Here is a 25,089-nt window from a genome sequence, read left to right on the forward strand (position 1 = left end):
TTTTCAGGTTTGGTAGGTAGGGTGGTTTGACTTGGCTGTATGATCTTTATTGTCAATATTTTAATTAATTTTTAAAAACTCATTTCATCGGAAGCTCCACACTCAGGCAGAGTTGTAATAATGTTCATTTCTAAAGCAAAGGGAAGAAATTAATCAGAGAGGAAACTTGAAAAAAGAGGATGAGTTACTCATTTTGAGTTGAGCCTTCACGGGATAACCTGTAACCACCCAATCTGATTTAAATGTTTCCCGCCAGCGCTCCCAGAGTCCCCAGTGCTGCAAAGACAGTATCTCACTGAATACTCTGGAGGACCCACTGAAGACCACTGGGGGCCTGAGGCATCAAGGAGAAGGGACCGGGCTAATGGGCAAGCAGGGACTGGACCACAGCCGGACTGCGACTCCCCTAGAGCCAGGGGGCCACGGAAGAAAGAACTCCATACTTATTGAACTCCATACTCGTGTGCACTAGCCACTGTGCTAAGAATTTACACAGAACACGTACTAAATCCTCCCAGTGAGCCTGGGGGGAAGGGGCTTAGTAACGGCAGACCAGGGATGTCAAACTTTAGGAATGTTCTGGAGCCCAGATGCTTTCTTGTATTTGCTACCCTTATTTCACTGTAGAATACGGTGGGGAAGCCTTAAAATCAAACAAACTAACAAGTGCCTGGAGGTGGGCTTGTGGTTAGGAATTCTCTTGCGGTGCTTTTATTTTTTATTTCTTCCCACTCTACTAAGAGACAAAGGTGACACAGGGAATTATCCCTCCCATCTTCCTCTAGGTGGCGAGATTGTTTTTTAACTTCACTTTTGTACTAGGGCGTTGTCCTTTGTGGGTCCCAGCTTTATGCAAGAGTCTCCACCCAACATCCTACTCGTCTTGGCCACAGGGCCGTTGTCTCCAGGGTGCATGTCATTCACTAGAACCCAAGTTCTAGGTCACTGGGGGTTTTCAGATGGTCACAGCCAGATGCCAGCTCTGGAGTTTGCTTACTGTCTGGATTCCCACTACCTCATCCTTCCCAGTCTCCTCGAACTTTTATTACTTCCCTGTCAGTTTACTCATGCCCTGGAGAAAGGTTTTTTTAAATGTGTTTATTTTTGTTTTGTTTTATCCAGAATTGTGTGTGTTCTGTCCTTATAAATTTTCTTCAGACATCTTGGCAGAAATAGATGTTCTGGACTTTATTGAGGGAATGATCTGGACAGATCATTTCGAGGTCATATTACAAAGGCTTAATGATTATCTTGATGGTTAAGAGATTGTCTGGGTTGACTCCCAGGTTTCTGGCTTAAGCAGTTGGATCAGCACCATTTGTCCACTGACTTAAGACACCAATAAGAGGGTATCAATTTTGGGGGAAAGATGCTGAATTCAATTTTGAACAGCTATCGTTTGTCATGACTGATACAATGAAATTTCAGCTCTCCTATTTGTAAAATGGAGATAAAACCTACTTTACAATAAACTGAGTTTTTATGGGTATTAAATATCATAATGAATGTGAAAATCTTAGTAAACAATAAAGGACTATACATGCATTAGCTACTTAGAAACCTTGCCTCTCTTTTCAAAGCTAATAGGTCAGGGTACTTAGAGCCTTGCTTACAATAAATTGGGCCAGTGGATAACAGGGTGTGATAAGCAGTGAAAAGAGGAGAAATAAGTTGCTAGATGGTTATGAACATGATAAGGCTTTTCCAGAAGACACTAACCATGTGTTAAGGGTCACTTATTAGCCTAACCAAAAAGTGTGATGCTTAAAAGAACTGAAGTGACATCAGTCCTGCAGCTATTTTGTGAACCCCAATCACCTCCCTCCTGATTCTTGAGGATAGTGGGATACACAAAAGATGGACACATAGGTGTCTGGATTTGGAAAGTGATTATCTGAGCCAGAAAACCAATGTTGGTTCACAGAATTAAAAGGAAAGGAAGCCAAACTGAAAAGCCCTTAAATGGGTAGGTTAAGGAGTCCCATAGTTCAGAGGTCCCCAAGGTGTCTACCCCAGCACATCTGTGTGCTGCAGATAAGTTGCTAGTATGCATCCATACTAGCCCTTGAGTTGGGACAGAAATGGAAAATCCTTCTAGAAAAAATGAGTTTGAGAGGTGCCCGTTATGAAAATGCAAAGAACACTACTCTCAGGAAGATAAATGAATAAGGATTTTTACCTTCCCACCAAAAAAGAAGAAAAGGAAAAAGTCACAGAGGAAGTTACCTCTGGCAACAAACAGACCTACCCTGTTTATCCCTGTGTGCCCTATAAATTTTATTTTCTACTGATGCCAGGAAATGTTTGGGAAGAACTGCTGTAGATGGCTTCTTTGAAAACTTTCATCCAGATTTTCTGCTTCTATTTTTAATTGGTATTCCTTTACAAAACTTGTAACAAACTATTACCTGTATAAACGACACTAACCACAAATTTACAGATTGAGGAATGTTTAGAGTTTGAACACAGTCATAGGTAGAATATTTCCAGTATTCCAGAAACCCCACTTGTGATCTCTTCTAATTACTACCTTCTCCCAACGGGAACCACTGCCCTGACTTCTAACCCCATGAGTTTTGACTATTTTTGCTTTGTGTAAAGGGAATTACAATGTGCTTTTTTCATCGCTGACTTCTTTTTCATTGCTGGTTTCTTTTGCTTAGCATTACTTTTGTGAGATTATTCCATCCTGTTACATGAGGTTGTAGTTTCTCCATTCTTGTTGGTGTATAATATTTTGTTATATGAATATGTCACAATTCATTTATCCATTCTTCTGTTGAGGGACTCTTGGGTTGTATCTAGTTTGGGGGCTACTGCAAATAGTACTACTATAAATATTCTTTTACAGGTACTTTAGTAAACATAAATATGTATTTAGTACATAATTCTAAATGATTGTCAAAGGTAGTCCCAATTTACACTCCCTAAACTGAATGAGAGTTCCAGTTGCTCCACTTTTTTACCAACACTTGGTATTGTCAGTCTTTTTAATTTTAGTCATTCTGGTAGATGTCATGGTATTGCATATGTTTTTAAATTAGTGTTGTTCTGACATCCAAAAGTACAGTTAATACCTCTCACATCGTCCATCTGTTTCCTTTCCCTCACCAGAGATAATAAAAAAACTGAAGTTACTATCATTTCCATGGATGTTTTGGTACTTTTACTACATATATATGTATCCATAAATTATGTATACAATTGGTCTTTTGCATTACAAATTTTACATAAACAGTATTTCAATTTGATTTTTTCTTTAACATAATGTTTTGTGGTTACCCATGTTGATGCTTATAGATTAAGTTCATGAATTTTAATTACTATATAGATTGCCTATAATTTATACCTTTCCCTAACTAAGATAGGTTGTTTAAAAACTTTTGCTATTAAAAACAGTGCTACAGGGGACTTCCCTGTGGTCCAGTGGATAAGATTCCACACTTCCAATGCAGGAGGCACGGGTTTGATCCCTGGTTGAGGAACTAAGAGCCCACATGCCACACGGCCAAAAATAAATAAATAAAAAATAAAATCGGGTCTTTAAAAAAAAGTACAGCTGTCATTTCTAAAAACAAAAAACAAAACAGTGTTACAGATTTAACAATTTATGCTCCTACCAGAATTACTTAAAATATGTTTCTCTACCCTTTCTCAATTTTTTGAATTGCCAGACTTTTAAATTTTGGCCAATCTGATGGGTGCAAAATAGTACTCCATTGTAATATTGATTTGGATATTTTTAATGCTATTTAGATTTCTTCTTCTATAAAATTTTCTGTTTATATCTTTTGCCTGTAATTCTTTTCAGTTGTTTGTGGTTTTCTCACTGAATGGTGATTCTTTTGATAATTCTGATCAGTTGATAATTGAGTCTCTATATGAATTTTTTGTTAGTTATATACATGTCAAATTCAATCCCCTAATTTTTAGTTTGCCTTTTCACTTTTCTTGTGGTGTCTTTATTCATGCTGAAGTTTAAAATTTTGATTCAGTACATACATTATTTAATTAAATTTATTAAATTAAATTTATTAATCAGTTACAGGCATTATTTATTTTCTTTAATTTTTTGCTTTTTGTGACTTATTTAAGAAATCACTTGAGATCAAAAAGGCATTCTCATATATTTTCTTACAACAGTTTTATATTTTTGCTTTGTATATTTAGATCTTCAATCCATCTGGAATTTATTTTTATGTATGCTGTTAAATAGGGGGGGATCTAATTTTATTTTCCTCCATATGGATCACCAATAGTCCCCACGTCATTTACTGAATAATACCTCTCTTCTCACGGATGTTAACGCAGACTATTCCATTTACCAAGTCACAAAATGTATGTGAGTCTTTAGGCTTTCTATTCAGTCACACTTGCCTATTTGTTGACATCTGTTTTAATTACTGGAACTTTATAATAAATAAAGGTATTCTCTTCTGCTGGTGTTTAAAATGGCTCTTTACTTATCCATATGAATTTTAGGACTAACTAGTAAAATTCCACTTTAAAGTCCCTCTCAGGATTTGATATGAATTGCATTGAATTTAGAGAATATTTCAGTTCCACCTAGTTTTTGTATCCAATTTGTTTATTATAGTTTTGTTGTTTTGTACGGATAATGTTTTAAGATTTGCCCTATATGTCAAATGAATTGATTATACACTATTGCTTTTTGCATCCCGCCCCCCGCCCCCCCCCCCCCCCCCCGACCCTACCTTCCTTCTGAATTCCGTTTTCATCTTCCGGAAGCACACTCTCTGGAATTCTTTCAGTGAGGGTCTGTGAATGATAAAGATTCTTTGTCTTTGTCTGAATATTTCTTGATTTGGCCATCACTCTTTGTAGTGAATACTGGGAGGTACTACCCAGATTCCTCTTCAGAAGTGAAGGACTTATCCCCTGAGCTGCTGGGAGTGCAGCAAGCTGACAAAATCCAGCTGTCAGTCCTCTTAAGGAGTAATCTGGTCCAAGGTCACACCCGCTTCCCTTGTCAGCCCACATCCAATGACTGATGTCACAGGTATATAAAGGTTGGGCCCACTTGCCTCAACTCTGAAGGGACATGCCAGGTTCAAAGTCAAGGCCTTCAGTGAGACTATATTGCAGGCCAACTCTTCCCTCTGTCCAATATGGCTACTACCATCCCTTCCTCAGATGGTATTCCCAAAGCATTTCCTAACAAACTCCCTATACTCATCTTTGACTCAGGGTACGCTTCCAGAGAAGCCAACCCAAGATGGTTGATGTCAGGGTTGAGCCAAGAAAGCAGGAGATAATATGGGACTTTTGACTTGAATCATTGGCCACTGACTGTCAATGCAGACTTCCTTACTGATGATAGATGAGGGACAGATGGACCTTGGCACAAGGTAACAGTGCAATAGTTAAACTTTTATCAGTAGTGAATTGGAATGTATTCTAATGGAAGGTAACACACTAGTGGGTGCAATGTACCAGGCATTTAAGAAATATGAGGGAAAAAAAAAAAAGAAATACAAGGGAAATAGTAATCTTAAGGTCAGGGGAACTAGTTTTGTTAAGCAAAATTGATTCTTTGGAAAAAGCAAAGGGCTGAGAATGATTCAAGGTTATTAAAAATTTAAGAGTAAAATTCAGGCCTCTTTGGTAGCAGATAAAGAAGCTTTTATCTCCTGCAGTGGGAGGGCAGAAAGAGCTGAGGAACAGGCCCAGCACTTAATCATAAGTGAGGCAGAGCTCCAAAGAAGATTAACAACCACACAACCCGGCTAGGTCAGCTGTTCCACCGTCACAGTGCTGGATTGGAAAGAAACCCTGATGCAATGGGCTGGGTTGTGATACCTGAAAATCTTGAATCCCTGGATTCCCCTGAACCCTCTGAGTCTGAACATGGTCCAATTTTCCCGATTAATGGCCTGTGCTCCCCTGGCTTGAAAACCATGCAGAGGCTTCCTCTTTGTAGTATAACCTGTGCTCCCCTCAGGATCTGCCCCCAGCTTCTCTCCTGTCACTGGGTTAATAACTTGGCTTAAGTTACAATGCAATCTGGCCCATACTGTAATGAGTGACAAGAACAGAGTGGCAGTGAGGGAGAGGGGTCTGATCCTCAGAAAATTAGGGAGATGGATAACAGAATATGGTGACTCTGGGAACAAAATGGGATGGGCAGCAACCAAGGATATTGCTCAGTTTGTACAATCCAAAGAACTCAAGGGAGTGTACGACTAGGAGCCTGAGAGCAATACTCTAATAATGAGTCACAATTCTTTGCCCAGTTTTAAAGTCTGAGCCAGTTTTTGGATCTGGAAACCATCAATAGAGAAAAGGCCAGATCCATAGGAAGAAGGCCCTGAAATATCATAAAAGATGTACATTGTAATAATTCCCCCAGTTCTTCCCCAGAGGGTTCTGCACCATTTCCTTGGCTAACTATTTGTAGGGAAAATGGAAACATCAAAACATTTCTCAATGGAATGGCAGATACAGGAATTCACCTGCCTGCTATTAAGCTTTACATTAAAGAGATTTACAAAACTGTAAATCATTACCACTCTTCTATGTTTTTTGTTTGGGAAAATATAGTTGTTTTTCATGGAAATATGTTATTTATGCTAACACGTGATAGATTTATCAGGGTAATTTGTAATAAATAAACATTAAAATTTGTCTGTTTTAATTTTTTATGTGGTAAATATCAATTGAATATAACCCACATAAACAAAAGCTTGCTAGGGTTCTCAATTTTTAAGAGGTTTTAAGGGGTCTTGAGACCAAAAGCTTTAAGACTCCTACAATAGATGACATTGCAAGCGAAACCATCTGGGTAATATTGAAATAAGTTGCACAGTCTCTCTGACCAAGTTTCATCATGTGTAAAATTACGAGTTAACACTACACATGTAATTAGAATGCCAGGAGCACACAATGATATTGTTTAGCTGTTACTGGTACTACTCTGTTTTCTCTGTGAGAAAGGAGGCAATAATATCTGCTAAAATTGATGGAGGAAGTGGTAGAAGTTTGATGAAAGGGAAGAAGATGTGATAAAGCCCTCATGAAAAATTAGAATGATGGGCTTGATTAGGAAAATATAGGAGGCTTGCAGGGCAATTTTGAAAGACCTGTGGAGGTCAGTGACTTTGGATTTAGAGTAGAATCATGATTGTGTAACTTTTTTTCTCCTTAATAACACTCAGATGTCCAGAGTAGGAAAGAAAAGGCAAGCTGTTGAATTAACAGAATTAGGAATGTTCCAGTTAGTTTGCTCAGGACAAAAACATGGAAAATTGTGACTGAAGTGATGAACTGTGTTTTATTAACTGGGGAAGAAATGAAGGGAAGAAAGCAGGGGGATAATTGATAGGGGAAAAGAGAAGGATCATGAGATTCGAAGTCTTCGTTAGGGACAGCTGAGAGAGTTGGTGATATAGGAAGTTGGTTGGTTAGATGTTTGAATTTTGGATTTTAGTGGTGGAGTAGTTCCACCTGATGACAAGGCCTGGGGTACAGTCATGAGAGTGGGTGCCTGTCTTGGAGCAGAGGTGATGGCTACTGGAGATGAAGAAATCCAGAACCCTAGAGGATGGGTCTTCCATTTAGATATTAATGTGATTCTGGGTGATGGCACAAGTTGGAAGTCAGGTTCCAGAGTCTTCCATCAGTGAGGAGAGGGTAAAACATAGCAACAAGGAAGGATAAAAAGTGGCACTGCTACATAAAAACGAGGATGTGAGTGAGGCACTGGGAAGCAAGGGGACACACCCCACCCCCCTAACCAAGACATGAAGGAAGTGTGGGAAAAGGAGCAACCTTCACTTTCAAGTTTAAAGCAAGCGGACTCTGCAAGGGGGGTGGGGGTGATGTTAGGTTTCAGCTAAGGACAGGCAGCAAACACACTAGAGGCTCAGAATGTGGAAGAATTTGTTCACAAAAGAATGGAATTCCAGAAGGCCAGTGGAAATAGACAAAGGAGGGTAGTACAGAACTTCACTGGACAACTAAAGGGACAACTTGTGGAGCAAACACGGAAAGTGGGATGTGAGGGCACAGAATATGCGGGTAGCACAAAGTTTCCAGAGGAATTAGGCAAGAATTTTCTGTTTGAGTCAACTGATCCACTACCAGGTCGTAAGTTCATTTCCTTTTTCTTTTTAGATTTTTCTCTTCGCTTAGATTTCTCCTTTTCTGAAAACATAAAATTGAGGTGCCTTTCCCACCCTTTCTCTCCTTCTGTTCCCCCATTTTTCCTCTTCTCTCAGTCAGGTCCTCCGCCCAGGATCGGGAGACCCGCCCCCAGCGGAAGGGGGGGTGACGGGGCGGAGCGAAGAGAAGTGGGCGGGCCTTCCCCTGTCGACGTGCTGACGTCAGAGGACATCCGGTCCGGCTCCTAGTACCTGGAAGCAGGTCTGTCCGCCTTCCTCGGGGCTTAGTAGCATTTTTTTCCCCCGGAATTGTGGTCCTCGAATTGGATCTACAGCCGCCGCGGGCCGGCCTCACGCCATTCCCTGCCCCTCGGCCCCCGGAGTGAGCCCGGCCTCCCCGCGAGGGTGAGCGAGGTCGGCCCGGAGCGCGCGCGAGGGAGGGTGCCCCGCGGGCGGGGATGGCCGTCGGTTCCCCGAGTCGCGTGGCACCTCCGCCGACTCTCCCCTGGGCTCCCCCTGCACCCCGCTGGGTCCTCCGGCTGCAGGCTTTGCCTCCAAAGCCGCAGTGGCCCCGGGCCTGTTTTCTCATTTCGTGGCACGGGCCACATCCTGAAGAAGTGGGAGCGTTCCTGGAGAAGGGCTTAAAACGCATATAACGCTAAGACATAGAATTCACTCTTTAAGTTTACAAAACAAACTAGAGAGGAAGAAAATGAGGCTCAACTTTCCCAGCTGGTTCTCCCCGGGGGACGCAGAAAATTCAACCAGTGATCACCCTGTGATTATTTTTGTAGCTCCTTTGGCGAGGGCAGTACACAATTTTTCACCCTGTAAGTTTTGTCATGGTAAATACCGGAAGGGTGACCTAGTGGACTTGGACGTTACTCCGGGTAACCACCCACTAAACCTTCTCGCCTGGTTTGTTCATATTTTTAAGTTGCAACTAACCACCGCGCGGTTTTTTGATTGGGCATTCCAACATTAGAGTTGAAACCCGGAAAGTAGGACAACTTTACGAGTGGCGTTAGTATTGTTCCAGGTACAAGCTGGTGTATGATTTTGCTGTATTGTAATGAGAATGTAAGTGTCAAGGTGTGCTTTCATGGAACTCTCTCCCTGTATCATGGACACGACTTTGGTTTCTTTGAATATTTTTGTCTTCAGGAAGGTTGTGTGTCAGTCACCAGTGAAACTTAAAACCGTGCTTGGAGGTTTGGAATTTGTAGATCTTGGATTGAGCCTAGAAGTCTAAATCTGTGCTTTTAGGGAATTCCACAGTTGATTTTTGAGAACCACTCTTAGAAAAGACTTTTTAAAAAAATACATGTATTTTGAAGAATATTAAGAAATTTGAGATTCTGTTTCAAAGCAAGCACATGGACTCATTCATTCGTGTATCTCTTCATTTGTTAAGGGCTTAATTTATGCCAGGCAGGGCTGGGAGGCAAAGAAAGATAGGCAAAGAAAGATATTGTCAAGAAAGATAGGGCTGGAATCCTCAGGGAACTTGTGTCTTCAGATGGGATGAAAAGCCAAATAAAAATGTGTTATTTAGTGAAAACCTTGTTTTTCTAAATGAGGTAGTTCTTTCAACTACCTGATAAAAGCCAGTTTTAAAGTCCTTATTTTGATATGTGTGGTAAACACATACTCTTAAATTTGAACCCTGTTAAAATTACATGCTCACTGCAGGTAAAAGTAGCGGGAAAGGCAGCTTTCAGGGAGTCAAAGCTACTCTGATGCCTTTAATATCTTTTCGGAGAGGGAGGTTTGGCTCTGTAGTTAATGTTGTCATTTGACTTGACTATTAGATGTTTTATTTAGGTATTACATGGGATAAATTAGACATACTTGAAGACTTGGCAGCATCAGGTCATCTGAGTATATGGCTTAAAAAAGTGATATAAACTGGGTAAATAATATACTTTTAAATGATTCTTGTTAATTATAGATTCCTAATAATTTTTTTTCACTTGGTACAGAGTAATTTTTAAAGAATATTGAGTATCAGAGGAACTTTTTTTTTGCTCTGTGGGAAAGAAAACCATTTTGGCTGTTAGGGTAAATCTTTTTGATGTTTACATATTTTAGAACTGTTCGGTAATACAAAGAAGTGCCTTATTTTAAAAGCCATCTGTTTGGGATGATGTGTGCTAAATGATGCATAAAGGCTTAAAATGTGCTTAACCATCAGAATAGCAGGGTTGAGTTTAAAGTTTGAGAATTAGAAGATTTCATTCTGGTATTCCTTAGTTTCTTTAAAATAGCAGATGCAACAAGGCAATTATATCTTCTCTGTTTGCTTGTGTAGAAAGAAGGGGAGATGCCTAAAAAAAAGACTGGTGCGAGGAAGAAGGCAGAGAATCGCCGGGAACGTGAAAAACAACTAAGAGCATCAAGAAGCACTATCGATTTAGCTAAACACCCGTGCAATGCTTCAATGGTAACAGTTTTTTTGGTTATCGGTTGAAAAACTATATAAATCTATGTTAAAGGCATGTCTGTTGTTTTCATTAACACTGAGTAGTGGTGAATTTTGTTTGATTTTGTTGTTTCTGAAACCTATCATATTACCTTGGCTACTGTTGGTGACAAATAGATATGTACTGAACAGGAATACACACTAGGAACTGTGTGACATTCTCCAGCTTCTCTAACCTAGTATACCTTCCTCAGTTTGTCCTATTAATTGGAGCCTTTTCATCTTAAGTCATCATTACCATGACATAGTCCTGGTTTCCACAAGCTTATAGCTCAGTTGTTTTCTGTATTACTTAATGTTTATCAATGACAGAAATCCAACCTAAGTAACTTCAGGGAGAAATAGTTTGTTGAATAAGTAATGGGCTAACTTGTGTAGTTGGGAAGGGCATGGATGTAGCTGGGATGCAGGGACAGCTGGAACCTGAAACAACTTGTAGTTCTGTCTTTTGCTTTTATTTAGTTCCATTTTCTCAGATTGTTTTATTCCATTTTTGGGGGTTCATAGCCACTGGGTTCACAGCTCCCATGTCTCACATCACATATTGTTGCCCTAAGAGAGGGAAAGGACTCTGATGGGTTGGGCTTGGGTGGGTGCCCATCCCAGGATTAACCAGCATTTGTACTGGGCTGGTGGGGGGGTGAGGGGGAGCGAGATTACATAGCACAGATAGGACGGTGGGGACTCCCTCGTCCATGTCAGGGTGATTTCTAGAGAAGGAGGACAGACAAAGAAATCACTCATACCTAAATATATACAGTGAGGGCTAGACTTTGGTAAGTGCTGCAGAAAAGGTACAATTGGGATTAAGGTTCATTAGGACTAAGAGGTGATAAAGGTGAGTGTGGGGATGGGGTACAGTTCACAGAGGAGGTGGGATCATCACCAGGACTTCCAGCAGGTAAAGAAGTGAGGAGGGACTTTTCAGGGAAAAGTATTAGAATAAGTAAGGCATGGAAAAGAAGAAATACAAGACATATTTTGAGAATGGCTGGCAAATAGTGACTTGAATCTAAAGAGAATAGGCCAGTGAGGTTTGAAAAGTGGTTAGAGACCAGACTGTGGAGAGCTTCTTAATACCATGTTTAGAATTCTGGATTTTCTGTGAGCTTCAGCATACTGTGTTCTCTACTGTTTCTTGTGTTCGTTCTGTATTATTTTTCTGATTGCTTAAAAAAAAATCCAAAAGACAGACCACTACTGTATTTAGCCTCTTTTGTGAAAAGGCCACTTCTTTCTCTAGTGTGGTATGCCCCAAAACATACCTTTGTTGTTAAAGTATGTATAGATGCTTGTATTCATGGGTGGAATTGGAGGGTTTGGGCAAATGTCACTTAAATTTTAGCATGAAAAACGGTATTCTTTATAATGCGGGTAACTTTGCAGTTTTTAGCCAGTAGAAAAATTAATGTTATGTTTTTATATTTTACAGGAATGTGACAAGTGTCAGAGGTAAATTTTTATTTATTTCTTTTTCTATCTATATGTAGTAATATAGACTGACCTTTTATCTGATATTGACTAAATTTTAAAATTTTCTTTTACATGACAAGACGGCAGAAGAATAGAGCATTTTGCTATTTTTGTAATTCTGTACAGAAGTTACCAATTTGTGCACAGTGTGGTAAGTATATGATCAAAACACATGCTTTTCTTTTATCAAACATTTGTTTGGCATTTAATCAGTTTGAACCTGTGGGTTCATCATTATCATTTACAGTAACGTTATGCCTTACTATTAATAAGACTACATAAAATGTTATTTGGCCTATCAAAAAACTGTCAAGTCTTGGTTTTGTCTCTTTGATGTAATGCTGGAAAATAATTAAGATACAGTTTAGATAAAGGTACCACGTGTTGTTTTAAACATGGAAAGATTAGATTTCAGACTAATAACATTTGGTGATGCTGCATTTTTATTTATACTGTCTTAGTCTTGTCGATATCCTTTGTTTACTTTCCTAAATTTTGATTTCTGCTGATACTGCCTGCAGTGTGTTAGGCTGTTAAAAATAATTTTATTCCACATTTACCTGGTGCCAGTTTTTGTGATCAGTTGTTTTTCTGTTTGGTTCTTAGCGTATGATTCTTGAATTTCCTCACATGTATTCCCAAGTGAGTAGAATAGAGTTCCTAAGCCACTTACCTAGTTCCCAAGTATAAGTGGAAACTTTTATTCAGAGTAAATGATTATTCAGAGTAAAACTAAATACTAGTTCATAGAACAAGATCCATGTTTCCCAAATAGTCTTCCACAGAACACTTGAGATATTAATAGGTATTTCTTAAAGCAGAGCATACATTTGAGACACGCTGCGTGTTTCATTCCCTCATTCCCACCTGGGAGAGTTCTCTTACCTATGTATGTGTTAAAAGTTCTGAAGACCTCCAGTAAAGAAACCTGATTAATTGTCTTGACTCCAGATTTGCCCCCCAAACTTTTATTTGAACAAGTATCCCCTTTGCTTATGGGATAATAGTTTCAGGTGAAACACAGTTTGCGATATGCTCATTTAAATGTTATGCATGATAACATTGCAGAAAGTTAGGAAGGCTTAGGGCCACACCCCTGAATGTTTCTAGTGTAGTTCTAGCTTTCAGAGATGGCTTTGAGGTCTGTAATTAATGGAAAGAGAACACTGGCCTAGATAGACCAGTCATTTGCCAGTTTTTATATCCTTATTTACAAAAGACAAATGGATGTAGAGTGAGGAAATAGACTGTGGAGAAGATTGAGATAAGCTGTCGCTAGGCCCTTCCCCTGTTTTCAGCGTTTGTGGTGCTGTGCACGGATACACTTCCCACTCACCGATTCTTGTCCTTAGTGTTAGACAGGGAGCAGCTGGGGGGCTGCTGCCCCTCATTTCCTGTTTCTCTTCCCATTTCCTGTTGTCTAGCTTTGTTTCTTAGGTAATCAAGGTAGTGGAAAATTGAGCATCTTCTGTTTCTTTCGTGTTCTGCTTTGTGGAGTCTGAGATGCGTGATTAATATGTCACCATTAATCCTCTCGCAGCATGTGATAAGTGAATTTCCTGACAGTGTTTCGGGTTGGTGATTCGCTGCTAGATAAGAGCTCTTGTGGCTGTATTGTGATTTTTAGCTTTATCACTATATTCCTGATTTTTGTGCTCATTTGGGCACTTATTGGACAATTCTTTTAGAAGAATGTTTACCCGGGGGCTAAGTTTGTAAATGTTTAACTATGGTTAAACATAAAAAAATGAACCAGATAATCTGCATAATTATTATTTGATTTGCTTTGGTTTGATATGTTCTAGGGAAAGAAAGAAGCAGTAACTTCAAATCAGACTGCCTTTATTGTGAATTATAAAATGTAAAATTCACTTTTAAAGCATATCATTTAAAAATCTCCCTGAATTCATCTGAAAATTCACAAGATTTTTAAACTGCTTTAGTGATTATTAGATTACAAAGCATAACCTTCAAATTTTGATTTTAGTACAAACATGAATTATCATATAAATTCCTAATCTCAAAAGATCTGACTCAAGTAATGAGGTCTCAGTTATATCCATTTTCTTTTTCCAGTTATATAAGCAGTAAATAGTGCTGGTCTCTATTTTCAAATTATTTCCATAGGAACTTGGGCTAGATAAAAAGAGGAATTAGTGAATATTTGTATGTACTACTTTGCAAGACTAATAGTGAAAATTTTTGTTTCTTTGCTAGGGAAAACAAAGTGCATGATGAAGTCTTCTGACTGTGTCATAAAACATGCTGGTGTCTACAGTACTGGCCTTGCCATGGTGGTAAGCTTCTTGTAGTTATCTTTTAGACCAGTAGGTTTCCAAGGATAAGGAGAAGGCATTCTGACCAATATGCAGTTATTTTTTTCTAAATGTAATCAGTCTGGAGTTATCTGGGTTATCTGTGGCATGTTTTTGTATGATTTTCACTTATTACCCACTTGTTTTTGACTGCTTTCTTCTTTCTTATTGGGAAATGTATAAGGAAGGGAAACTGATCTAATGTTGACCTAAACAACATTCATTTGTTAGTGATACCTTTCTAATATATCTTAATTAGGCATCACAAAATATTATTTACTATACTGAAAGTCCTGCTAAACTAAAATTCAGTCTTTTGGTTAAATAAGCAACCTAGTTCCAAGAGAACCTAGGATTAATTGTTTTTTTAAAGCTTTACGTTTCAAAAAAGAGTACATAGTTAACACAGAATTACGCTCTTTACTACATGTAGTTACATGTAGTTCATTACATGTCATTATGTCTTCGTTACATGTAGACGTTTCAAAGAAAATTCATTATTTTACATAATAGAAACAGTTGCATTGTGTGAGGCTTTTTGCTCGTTTTTTCAAAAAAAATGTTATCCTTTTGACCAGTTTTACTGTATTCTATTGTGTGAATTTATTCTTAGGTCCAAATGTCAGTCCATGAGGAAAGTAATATTTATAGTAGAATATTCATAATTTTCCAAGAACATGTAATTTTCCATCATGAGGCAGACCTTTATATTTTTCATGAGTGGCTATCTTATAGAAGAGCTGGAATTATTCATAATCATCTTATGAAGATTCTTTATTTTAAGTATAGCATCGTCAGTGTTATCTTTATTCAGAAGCTGTTGTAATCTTCCTTGGTAGTTTGCTTATGTCTAGATTTATCAAATTATTATTTTTTTAATTTACTGAGTTGTATGAGTATGAATAATCTCTTATATAAAGAATACATTAAAGTAGAATCATGCATCATTAGCTCTAAATTCTAGAAAAGTGGTTTTCTGGCCATCTTCTATTTGCTGATTAAGATTCCCTCTCCCTGACTCTTCACCCTGATTTGCCCTGGGAGCCTGACTTGTGTGGTGGACTGGATCAGTGTCTTACTTAGGGCTTCTTTTTGGGTTCAGCCGCCCAAAAAGGACTTTGGCAAGAGACCTGACGATAGGAGGAAATTATCTCCGGGTGTTTATTCTCCCAGCTTACGCCCTACCAGCTTATCCTGGTTTCGACATGGATTGGCCACCAGTTCCTCTCCATATGACCAGGTAGTCCTCTGCATACGGCTGGCTCTCTCTTGCGGTTGTAGAACCTCCCTCCCTTCCCTGCCCTTGGCCCTTCAGCCCTAGGGGTAGTATCTGCATCATCCCTGATGTTTTTTCGAAGCCCTTCCCTGTTCTTTGTGAATTATCTCTTTAAACTCCCCTGGATTACCCAGTTTAATGTGTCATTTTTCTCTTGCTAGAACCCTGAGTAATCCAAGAGATAGATTCGAGGACTTGCTATCTACACTGGTAATCTATTTTTACAAGTCCCAAAACATTCTTCCTATTTGCACTTCTCCACTTTTGTTACAGTGCCTTGAATAGTAGAACAGTGAATTTTGAGGGTTGGAAGACTTGGATTTGAATCACAGCTCAGCTGTAATGTAGCTCTAGAACTTGGACTTAGTCTCAGGCCCCTGTCCCTCCTCACCTGGAAAGGAAAAACCGTCCAGTTCAATTTCCTTAAGATTCTTTCTAGCTCTTAGTGTTCTGTAGATGTCATTGTGTTATTAAAGGTGTGTGTAGGGCTTCCCTGGTGGCGTAGTGGTTGAGAATCTGCCTGCTAATGCAGGGGACACGGGTTCGAGCCCTGGTCTGGGAAGATCCCACATGCCGCGGAGCAACTAGGCCCGTGAGCCACAACTACTGAGCCTGCGCGTCTGGAGCCTGTGCTCCGCAACAAGAGAGGCCGCGATAGTGAGAGGCCCGCGCACCGCGATGAAGAGTGGCCCCCGCTCGCCGCAACTGGAGAAAGCCCTCGCACAGAAACGAAGACCCAACACAGCCAAAAATAAATAAATAAATAAATAAATAAATAATTAAAAATGAATATCTGCTTAAAAAAAAAAAAAATTGTCTTTAAAAAAAAAAAAAAAAAAAAGGTGTGTGTAGTCTTACTGTCTTACCTTGACAGAGAATTGGAAAGTCTCACCCTGTCATTTAGTTCCAGATATTATATTTTAGTTTTATTTAACAAAGAGTTATAATAATGATTTAATGCATAAGTTACCTTAAAAAAGATGCTGGCAGAAGTTTAATATTTTCTCTCTGTTATTCTAGAAAAGCTATATATTTATTTTATAAATTACACAGATAAGAAGGAACTTTCTTAAGTCAGGAATGTTAGTATTTGAAAAAACTTAATTTTGTTACCAGAATTGCTATAGACAGGAACGCTTAAATTATGGGCTCTAGACTTCATTTAATTTATTGTAAAATTCAGTTTGGGGGCAACAGTGTCAGCTCTTTGACTTATTTTAATGATTAATATTAGCGTAAGTGTATAGTTTCCCTTTTGCTTCTTTTTCTTTTGATTTATAGATTTGTATATTGTAAATAGCTATTGGTGAAGTAGTTTGATTTTCAGGAAACACTCTTTAATTTTGGCTTAAACAGTACATTTTCTTTAATGAAGCCACTCATTATCACTGAAGGTTGATAAGTGGCTAAATGTATATAATTTTGGTGGTTGCCGCTGCTTAAACTGTGGCTGCAGCCAGTTGTGTCAAAGGTTAATTTTTCATGTTCTTTGGTTGCAGGGTGCAATATGTGACTTCTGTGAAGCTTGGGTTTGTCACGGTAGGAAGTGTCTCAGTACACACGCCTGTGTCTGCCCGCTTACCGATGCTGAGTGTGTGGAATGTGAACGGGGTGTCTGGGACCACGGTGAGTGGTTACATACAAATGATGAGCTTTGCTGGAAGTGAAGGCTGACTTTGACACGTTCTGGATGCTCTTTTTTTATGATTTTTTTTAGGATACTGTCAATCGTAAGTACTGGCACTGTTTTGGTTATCAGTTTAGTTGGAAAAGGGATTTATACCAGCAGTAACAGGCAATACTAGGATTTTTACCTAGGCAGGTAGGGAGGGGAGTTACAGGGGAGGAAGTGTCTCTGAGCATTGTGAGTATATATGGGTAGCCAGGGTACAGTGGAAGTTCACTCTTTTATGGTTCAATTTGTCAGTTTTCTTTGTAGCCTTTGCCAGAACAAAAACTGCCGTGCTATTTTGGTGTAAATCTGAAATAACTTGCCATCTTTTCTGAGCAGTTTTACAGATAAGTTTTTTAAATTAAACTTTATCATATTTACATTTGTGGGTTTTGTTCTTTAATCCAATAGGAGGCAGAATTTTCAGTTGTTCTTTTTGCCATAACTTTCTTTGTGAAGATGATCAGTTTGAACATCAAGCCAGCTGCCAGGTTTTAGAAGCGGAAACATTTAAATGTAAGTTTTTATATATTAGATGTTCTTTATACCCAAGATTCTTAATAGTATAAGTGTTAAACTTAATGAAAAAGGAATCTGTTGTTTCATGTGGCCTCTTATGGACTGTAATTTAATTCAATATCTATTTTCTGTTTGTAGAAAAAATTCAGAACACATACAGTCCAGTTTTGTCCAGCAGTGTGCCAGTGACATTTTGGTTGGGTCAGTTCTTCGTTTTGTGGGATTGATCAGGCATTGCAGGACTTGTAGCATTCCTGATCCTGAATATTAAATGTCATTTTCACTTCCAAGTTATTATAACAACTAACATACCCTCCCCCACCCTGTTTTCAGGTGTCCCCGGATAAGTGGTACACCCCTAGTTTGTTCCTGCTGGTTGGTTCCAGTGACTCTTAGGCAGGACTGTGCATCAGAAACACCTGTGGAGGTTATTTAAAAGTACAGGTGTCAAGGTCTCATCCCTGGAGGTTCTATCTTTAAGTGGGTGGCAGGTGCCAGGCATCTGTATTTAACCTGCACACATAACTCTCATGTATATTCTAGTTTGAGAACCAGTGTTTCATGGTATCATCTTTAGAGATAGATTGCATTTTATTTTATTTCTATTCTGTTGGTTCTCAAAAGCTCAAGTTTTAGATTCAGGCATTACTTGAATTCTACTTATTGGCCATATGTTTTTGGGCAACTCACCAAATCTTTCTAAACCTGAATTTTGTTATGTATTAAAGAAAGATGCTAATTTTTTCAAAGAGTTAATTGAAGTGAGAATCCATATAAAGCATGAGTGTGGCACCTGTCACTTACAAAGCCCTCATTAAATAGTAGATACCACTGTAGGGAAGACTGAAATTCCAAATTCACTTTCTTCAATTTGGTTCTTGTTCTGCTATGAAATGCTAATCCCTATACTCATCTATAAATTTAAAGTTGATAAGTCATCAGTCTAAGACACACATACACACACGTATGTAATTCTTGTGATATTTATAAAGAAAATCTCAAAGGATTAAAGGAACATCTCAGAGTAGTTAGCCTTTCTGAGCTGTTCCTAGGCTTCTGCAGAATGTATAATATAAAAATTGGATTATTTTATTTGGGACTTGGGAACTTTGTGTATTTCGTAGCATTTAAACCCCAAAGACAGGCAACTGTAAGTGATAAGGCTATATTTCCATCAAGAAGTTTTAGTGATTCAGTGAAAGACAAAGGAAAAATAGAGACACTGAATAATTGAAAGGATTTTAAGATAAATCTATTACCATGCCTTTGATACCTCATATTAAAGTCATTCTCATTGCAGATTCACAGGTTTCCTTGGTTTACTATAATTTATCGTCTTTCTTTCCTTTTTTTTCATTGCTTTATTTTTTCTTTGCCATTTTTCCTTTGCCAGTTGCCATTCACTACTTGAAATATTTTCTCTGAAACACTGTCCTAATCATACATATAAGTCCCAAAGATAGATTGTTTGTACTCCCTTAGTTGGTCATATCTCATCATTTTTGGATTTGACTGTACAACTATGAATTGGAAGATACGGAAATTCTATAAAATACTTCTTTGCCTGTATAACCAGTGGGAAGTATGTTTCGAGGAGAAAAAACAAAAACAAAAACAAAACACATGTGTGTACTCTGCCTTTATTTTTTAAAATAATAAAAGTGGCCCGGGGACTTCAAATTTAAATGGCTTATTGTCAGCAGGCTTTGATGTATTCTAACCTGCTTTCTTTTAAAATACTCGGAAGACATAGAAATAGATTTAAAAAGAAAACCATTCCCCAGTCTAAAACTAGGAAAGTCACAATATTTTTTAGAATCTGGGAGAAATGCAGTTTTTATATAAGTTCAAGATTTTAACTCTTGGGGAGAAAAATAACAGGGCAGTGAAGTGGAGTGCCAGAGTGTTTTTGAGGTGTAATTAGGGGAAGAAGCCTGGCAAGGCCGCATGCCATCCTAGCGGTTTGGGTTCCCGGCCGTAAGGGTGAGGGTGTGATAGACAACAGCGAATTTCTTGGGATTGTGTCGTTGTGGCATGTCAAAGGTTCAGGTGGTGGGGATGGGAGAAGATTCTGTATCAGAAATGCCTGGTGCACAGGGAAACTGGGTTGGGCACTTTGTACTTTCAGCCTGTGTTCTGGTTCTGTACTTGAAAGGGATTTATAGCATTTTGGTGATATATATCCTCTTTTGACTGAATGAAGAATGAACCTAAGAACTCTCTAGGCATATCTTCAAGTAGAAATGATTGAGATTTCAGGTTTTTTCCTCCACAGACTGAAATAATATAGTGATTATTGGAGTAATTTGGTATACTTATATATTCCTTATATATATATATATATATATATATATATATATATATATATATATAGTAAGTACTCAGTTGACTTTTACTTTTCTTATTAGCATGTAGGGCAAGTAATATAAATCCATCTGAAATAGCAGTGTCACTGTGGAAGGAAGCAGGATGGTTAGACAGAAGCAATAATAATACACATAACTGAGAAATCATCTTTGAGTTTTTAAAAAAATACTTTCCTGTTCAGATTGAAAAAGCTCCCCATGACCCAGGCAAACTTTAAAGAATCCCCAACTTAGAAACATCTGCAATATTTGAATTACAAAGATAGATTTCCTTTTGTTTTCTTTACTTTTTCAAAACCTCTAAGTAAATTGAAAGTTAATAGTTTATATTTAGACTATATCAGGGTAAGGCTTAGTTTGTTTTCTTGTTTCTATACCTCTCTTAATTATTTTTGTCTTCCGTTTTTTGGCATACTCAATATGTGCCAGACAAATTGGCTTTTCTAAAGTATTTGCTCTTAAGTTTAGGAGCATTATTTGCATTAATATCTGCATTAATTGTAGATAATGACCAAAATTAATGTGGCTTACTGACTAAAATAGAGATAAAATATTTTAGGATTTTTCCATCTATTTTCCTGCCCACTTGAGTATTATTTTCTCTTCATAGTCACGCTTTTCCACCTGAAGTATTTATTCTCATATCAGAAGTTTGCAAAAAATGGCAATAGCCTGCAACACGAGGAGAGAATATATATTAATGGAAACAGTTATTCTTTTAAAAATTGAAGTTATATCCTTTTTTTTTTTTGGCTGTGTTGGGTTTTCGTTGCTGCACCTGGGCTTTCTCTAGTTGCGGCGAGCGGGGGCTACTCTTCGTTGCGGTGCACGGGCTTCTCATTGCGGTGGCTTCTCTTGTTGTGGAGCACGGGCTCTAGGTGTGCGGGCTTCAGTAGTTGTGGCTCGCGGGCTCAGTAGTTGTGGCTCACGGGCTTAGTTGCTCCGTGGCATGTGGGATCTTCCAGACCAGCGCTCGAACCTGTGTCCCCTGCATTGGCAGGCGGATTCTTAACTACTGCGCCACCAGGGAAGTCCTGAACTGTTATATCCTTAAGTGAAGAGTCCAGCCAGTGTCACTGAAAAAATGTTTTACCATTTCAGTTTCCTAAATATCGTTAATGAAGTTTGCCATCTCCTAGTTTTGGAGCAATAGAAAGGGATTGGAGGATAAAAGACTGCTGTGTCTGTGCAATTGCTGGATTCCTTGCATCTGGCTGGGGATTCCATCTCATTTTTTTGTATCCTCTAGGTTATGAGACAGAAAAAAAAAAACGATAATTGATCTAAGATAGTACATCAAGTATAAATCTGTGGAAAATAGTGTTTTCATTCCAAGGTTGAAAATGGATATTATGCACTTTCCCTCACAGGTGTTTCATGCAATCGGCTTGGTCAGCATTCCTGTCTCCGTTGTAAGGTATACTTTTATATTTTTTAGTTTTAGTTTTTGTTTTCTATCCCCATACTCATCCACCAGCTCTTGGATTATTTATAGCTATAATAAATCTACAGGGGTCCTTAAACATTATGTAATTTACTTCTTTTATTTTAGAGATTGTGAATGAAGTTGAGACAGCTTAGAGACATTTCAGAGGTCATCCAGTTGGCTTGTCTCAGAGTTGACACCAGTGCATGTGTCTCCTGAATCTTAGCTCAGTGTTTTTATGCCTTATGTTTATAGAGAACATTCTGACCAAAATGATGGGAGTATATTTTACTTTATGTTAAAATGCACTTGTTTGGTAGAGTTTGAGTACAGTGAAGATTTCCATAATGTTCTGTTTCCTTAGACCTTGTCTCCAGCATTTCCATTTGTCAAAGATCACTAAACAGATGCAGCTGATTCACTGCCTCTCAGAGTCATTTCTCTGGTTCCTACTAATACTCCTAACCCTATCTCTTAATTCTCCCCCAACTCTTCTCCAGTTCTGTCTGTGCTGTTTTCCTCTGCCTTAGATCACTCTTCCGTCTTTGCTTACCCTGCTGCACCCCCATTCTCCTTCAGATCTCGGCTAAGACTTCACATCTCCCAGGCAGCCTTTCCTGAATCCTGGGTCTGGTTTGGCGCTTCTCTTCCCTTCCCTTGCAATGCGTAATGTGTGTAGCTGCCTCTCCACTTGTCTGTGTCCCCAGTTAGACTGTGTGCTCTGTGCAGGTAGATAAGCTGGTCACCATTATGTCATCAGAGGCTTTGTGACTACTCATATTTACGAAGAAACGTGTCTACATATCATACCCTGCATATATTTTCTGTCTTGTGTTTAGGCCATAGTTCAGAAGAGTCCTGGCAGAGACCACTTCCTTTAAGGAATTGAAATCAGGAGCATGACCAGTCCCAACAAAACTCTTAACCTCTGCCCTAACAAAAGTATATATGTAACTTTACATTTCCTTGAAATACTAAGTGATGTCTTCGTATATTTTTTGAATTACTTATTTAACTTGCTCATTTTTATTTCTCCTATATAGGCTTGTTTCTGTGATGATCATACAAGGAGCAAGGTGTTTAAGCACGAAAAAGGAAAACGGCCTCCCTGCCCTAAATGTGGACACGAAACTCAGGAAACTAAGGATCTCAGCATGTCAAGTAAGGCTCTTGTTAAAATACCACTGGGGTGATTTTGCTTTCTTGCTTAGACAAGATTTATCTCTTTTTTTTCTCTTTCTGTTTTTGTTTTTGCCTTTTCTTCATATTTGAAAAGATGAATGTGTTCTCTTATGCAAATGGAATTTTATAGCCTTGGAAAATTTGTGGGTAAAATTTCTCAATTTAACTTAAGAAATATACCATCATTCACTCTGATATTTGGCATTTGCTTCAGTTAATGACATAGTGAATACTGAAATTTAAGACCAAAAAGAATGATTTTTCTGTTTTTGCTGAGGCTTCATTTTAAATAATTGAGTAGCAATAAATCCTCACTGTTCAAGTGGTGGTAATCTTCAGTACTTGGAAGTTTGAATTCATTTTGAAGCTATTCTTATGTGTGTGATATTTGAGCAGTGATGCTTATTATGTTATATGTCACTACTGTAGGAAATTGTTTTATAGTTTTTATATAACTTTTCTGTGAAGGAATGCAACTACTACAGACATGCTTACAGTAATGAAGCTCACAATTTTGTTAAAGAGAATTTGACTCTTTACCAAACGTATAATGGAACCATAATTCTAAATGACTCTGACAATACTTTGTTTAATCAAAGATATAGTTATACAGTGAGGTGAGACTTAATTTTTTACGCTCAACTTTGTTTTGCTACTAAGGCAGAAGAAATGACAGACTTTGTCTTCTAGGACATCCGAATTATAAAGTAGCTCTCTTGAGAAGAGTGTAATGACATGAAATCACCTGTTCTGTGATTTGAAAATGCACTTTTAATTGATCAAACAAAGGGCATTTTAGTTTTTAACATGCCTTATTTAACTTATGTATGGAGAATGCTATTATTCTTATTTCGTTTTCCGACTTTGTCTAGATTTAATGAAATGACACTGTCATCTTTCTCATTTCTTGTATATGATGTGTATGTAGACTCTAAGTAGGATGGAACTGATTGTTGTTTCTAAGGTCTCCTTTCTTTCCGGTTAAATGTTAAGTGAGGAAATAAGGAAAATGTGACTGACTTTTTCATTTGAGAGTAAGAAGCAGCCAATCAAGTTCATGTCACTTCATATATTGTAGAGGAAAATGAGGATGTAGAGAATTGGAGCTAATCAGGTGCCACATACATATCTGTCTTTCGTAGCACGCTCCCTGAAATTTGGCAGGCAGACTGGAGGTGAAGAGGGAGATGGAGCTTCTGGGTATGATGCCTATTGGAAGAACCTTGCATCTGATAAGTATGGTGATAGCAGCTACCATGATGAGGAAGAAGATGAGTACGAAGCAGAGGATGATGAAGAGGAAGAAGATGAAGGTGGAAAGGATTCAGACGCTGAGTCATCAGATTTGTTTACTAATTTGAATTTAGGAAGGACCTATGCCAGTGGCTATGCTCACTATGAGGAACAAGAGAACTAGGAAAGCTGCTTGCCCATTGGTGACCTTGTCTGAGGAGCTGGAATGTGTGTGCTTGATGGATCGTGTGTGGATATTCAGACGTAGGCACTGTCACTTAGCCTTATGTGAAAGACTAGTCACACTTACTGGGGCAAGGAGTAGGGCATAGCATTTTCATAGGAACTGATAATCAGGCTTGTAGCATAAGAAAAATGAATTTCAAATGTAAGATGTTTATCGATCCAAGCAATTAAGCATCATGGATTGGATTTTACTGATTTCAGTAATCTAGTAGGTTTGCCAATTAAATACATATACAGGATAAAGGAATAGGATGATAATATATTTGTTTGAAATTCAATTGCTGTTTTTATTAATACTGCTTAGAAAATCATTCTGATTTTGTAAAATGTAATGGGTAAAATGAATTACTGTACTTTTTCTTGTTTGTCCACAGGATAAAAGTCAGATGTTACGCTAAATTTTCATTAAATATTCATGTTATCTTAAGTAGTTATATGTGTGTTTTAGCAATTGACTCATTCATTTCTTTCTTCACAGTGTGTGTCCTGAACAATACCTATTATTTATGCTTAAATGTATAGACAAAGGTGACTATATAGCCATTTTTCAGAATCGGTATTATCACACAGATGTTTTACCCAGGAAATTTCATTTCTCTTTGAATAAATCTAGTATCTCACTTATATACTTTTGATATTTTATTTGATTTCTTATTCTCAGTATTTTAAGACTATTTTGGAAAGCATTCCAATATTTTTGTATAAACTGTTTCATTTTTTTTGTCTAATATGCAAGATAGGTAGCAGAGATTAATAGTGTGTGATAGACACAAAGTGAT

General features: G+C 38.1%; 1 protein-coding gene across 4 annotated transcripts; it reads left to right on the forward strand.

Moving 5' to 3' along the window:
- The first annotated feature begins 8,321 nt into the window (after positions 1-8,321).
- ZNF330 (zinc finger protein 330) lies at positions 8,322-24,934 on the forward strand. 4 transcript variants are annotated; one of them, XM_082463449.1, is made up of 11 exons: positions 8,333-8,525; positions 9,945-10,032; positions 10,432-10,563; positions 12,035-12,054; positions 12,156-12,226; positions 14,293-14,372; positions 17,166-17,292; positions 17,750-17,854; positions 21,594-21,640; positions 22,693-22,810; positions 23,974-24,934. In XM_082463449.1, the coding sequence occupies exons 3-11, from the start codon at positions 10,444-10,446 to the stop codon at positions 24,246-24,248; spliced, it is 963 nt and encodes a 320-aa protein (XP_082319575.1). In that variant the 5' UTR covers positions 8,333-8,525; positions 9,945-10,032; positions 10,432-10,443; the 3' UTR covers positions 24,249-24,934. The 4 variants fall into 4 exon arrangements, with proteins under 4 accessions (XP_082319577.1, XP_082319575.1, XP_082319576.1 ...); XM_082463451.1 differs by lacking the exon at positions 9,945-10,032 and having other exon boundaries at positions 8,322-8,382; XM_082463450.1 differs by lacking the exon at positions 9,945-10,032 and having other exon boundaries at positions 8,333-8,534.
- Positions 24,935-25,089: the final 155 nt, after the last annotated feature.

This window comes from Balaenoptera physalus (assembly GCF_965194825.1).
Source record: "Balaenoptera physalus genome assembly, chromosome: 5".
Classification (NCBI taxonomy): domain Eukaryota; kingdom Metazoa; phylum Chordata; class Mammalia; order Artiodactyla; family Balaenopteridae; genus Balaenoptera; species Balaenoptera physalus.

Excerpts from the sequence above, each read along its gene's own strand:
- ZNF330 (XM_082463451.1), top strand. The coding sequence starts at position 10,444 with ATGCCTAAAAAAAAGACTGGTGCGAGGAAGAAGGCAGAGAATCGCCGG. Across the intron at positions 12,227-14,292 it reads ACCAATTTGTGCACAGTGTG|GGAAAACAAAGTGCATGATG; the intron begins GTAAGTATATGA and ends TTTCTTTGCTAG. Across the intron at positions 17,293-17,749 it reads ACGGGGTGTCTGGGACCACG|GAGGCAGAATTTTCAGTTGT; the intron begins GTGAGTGGTTAC and ends TTAATCCAATAG.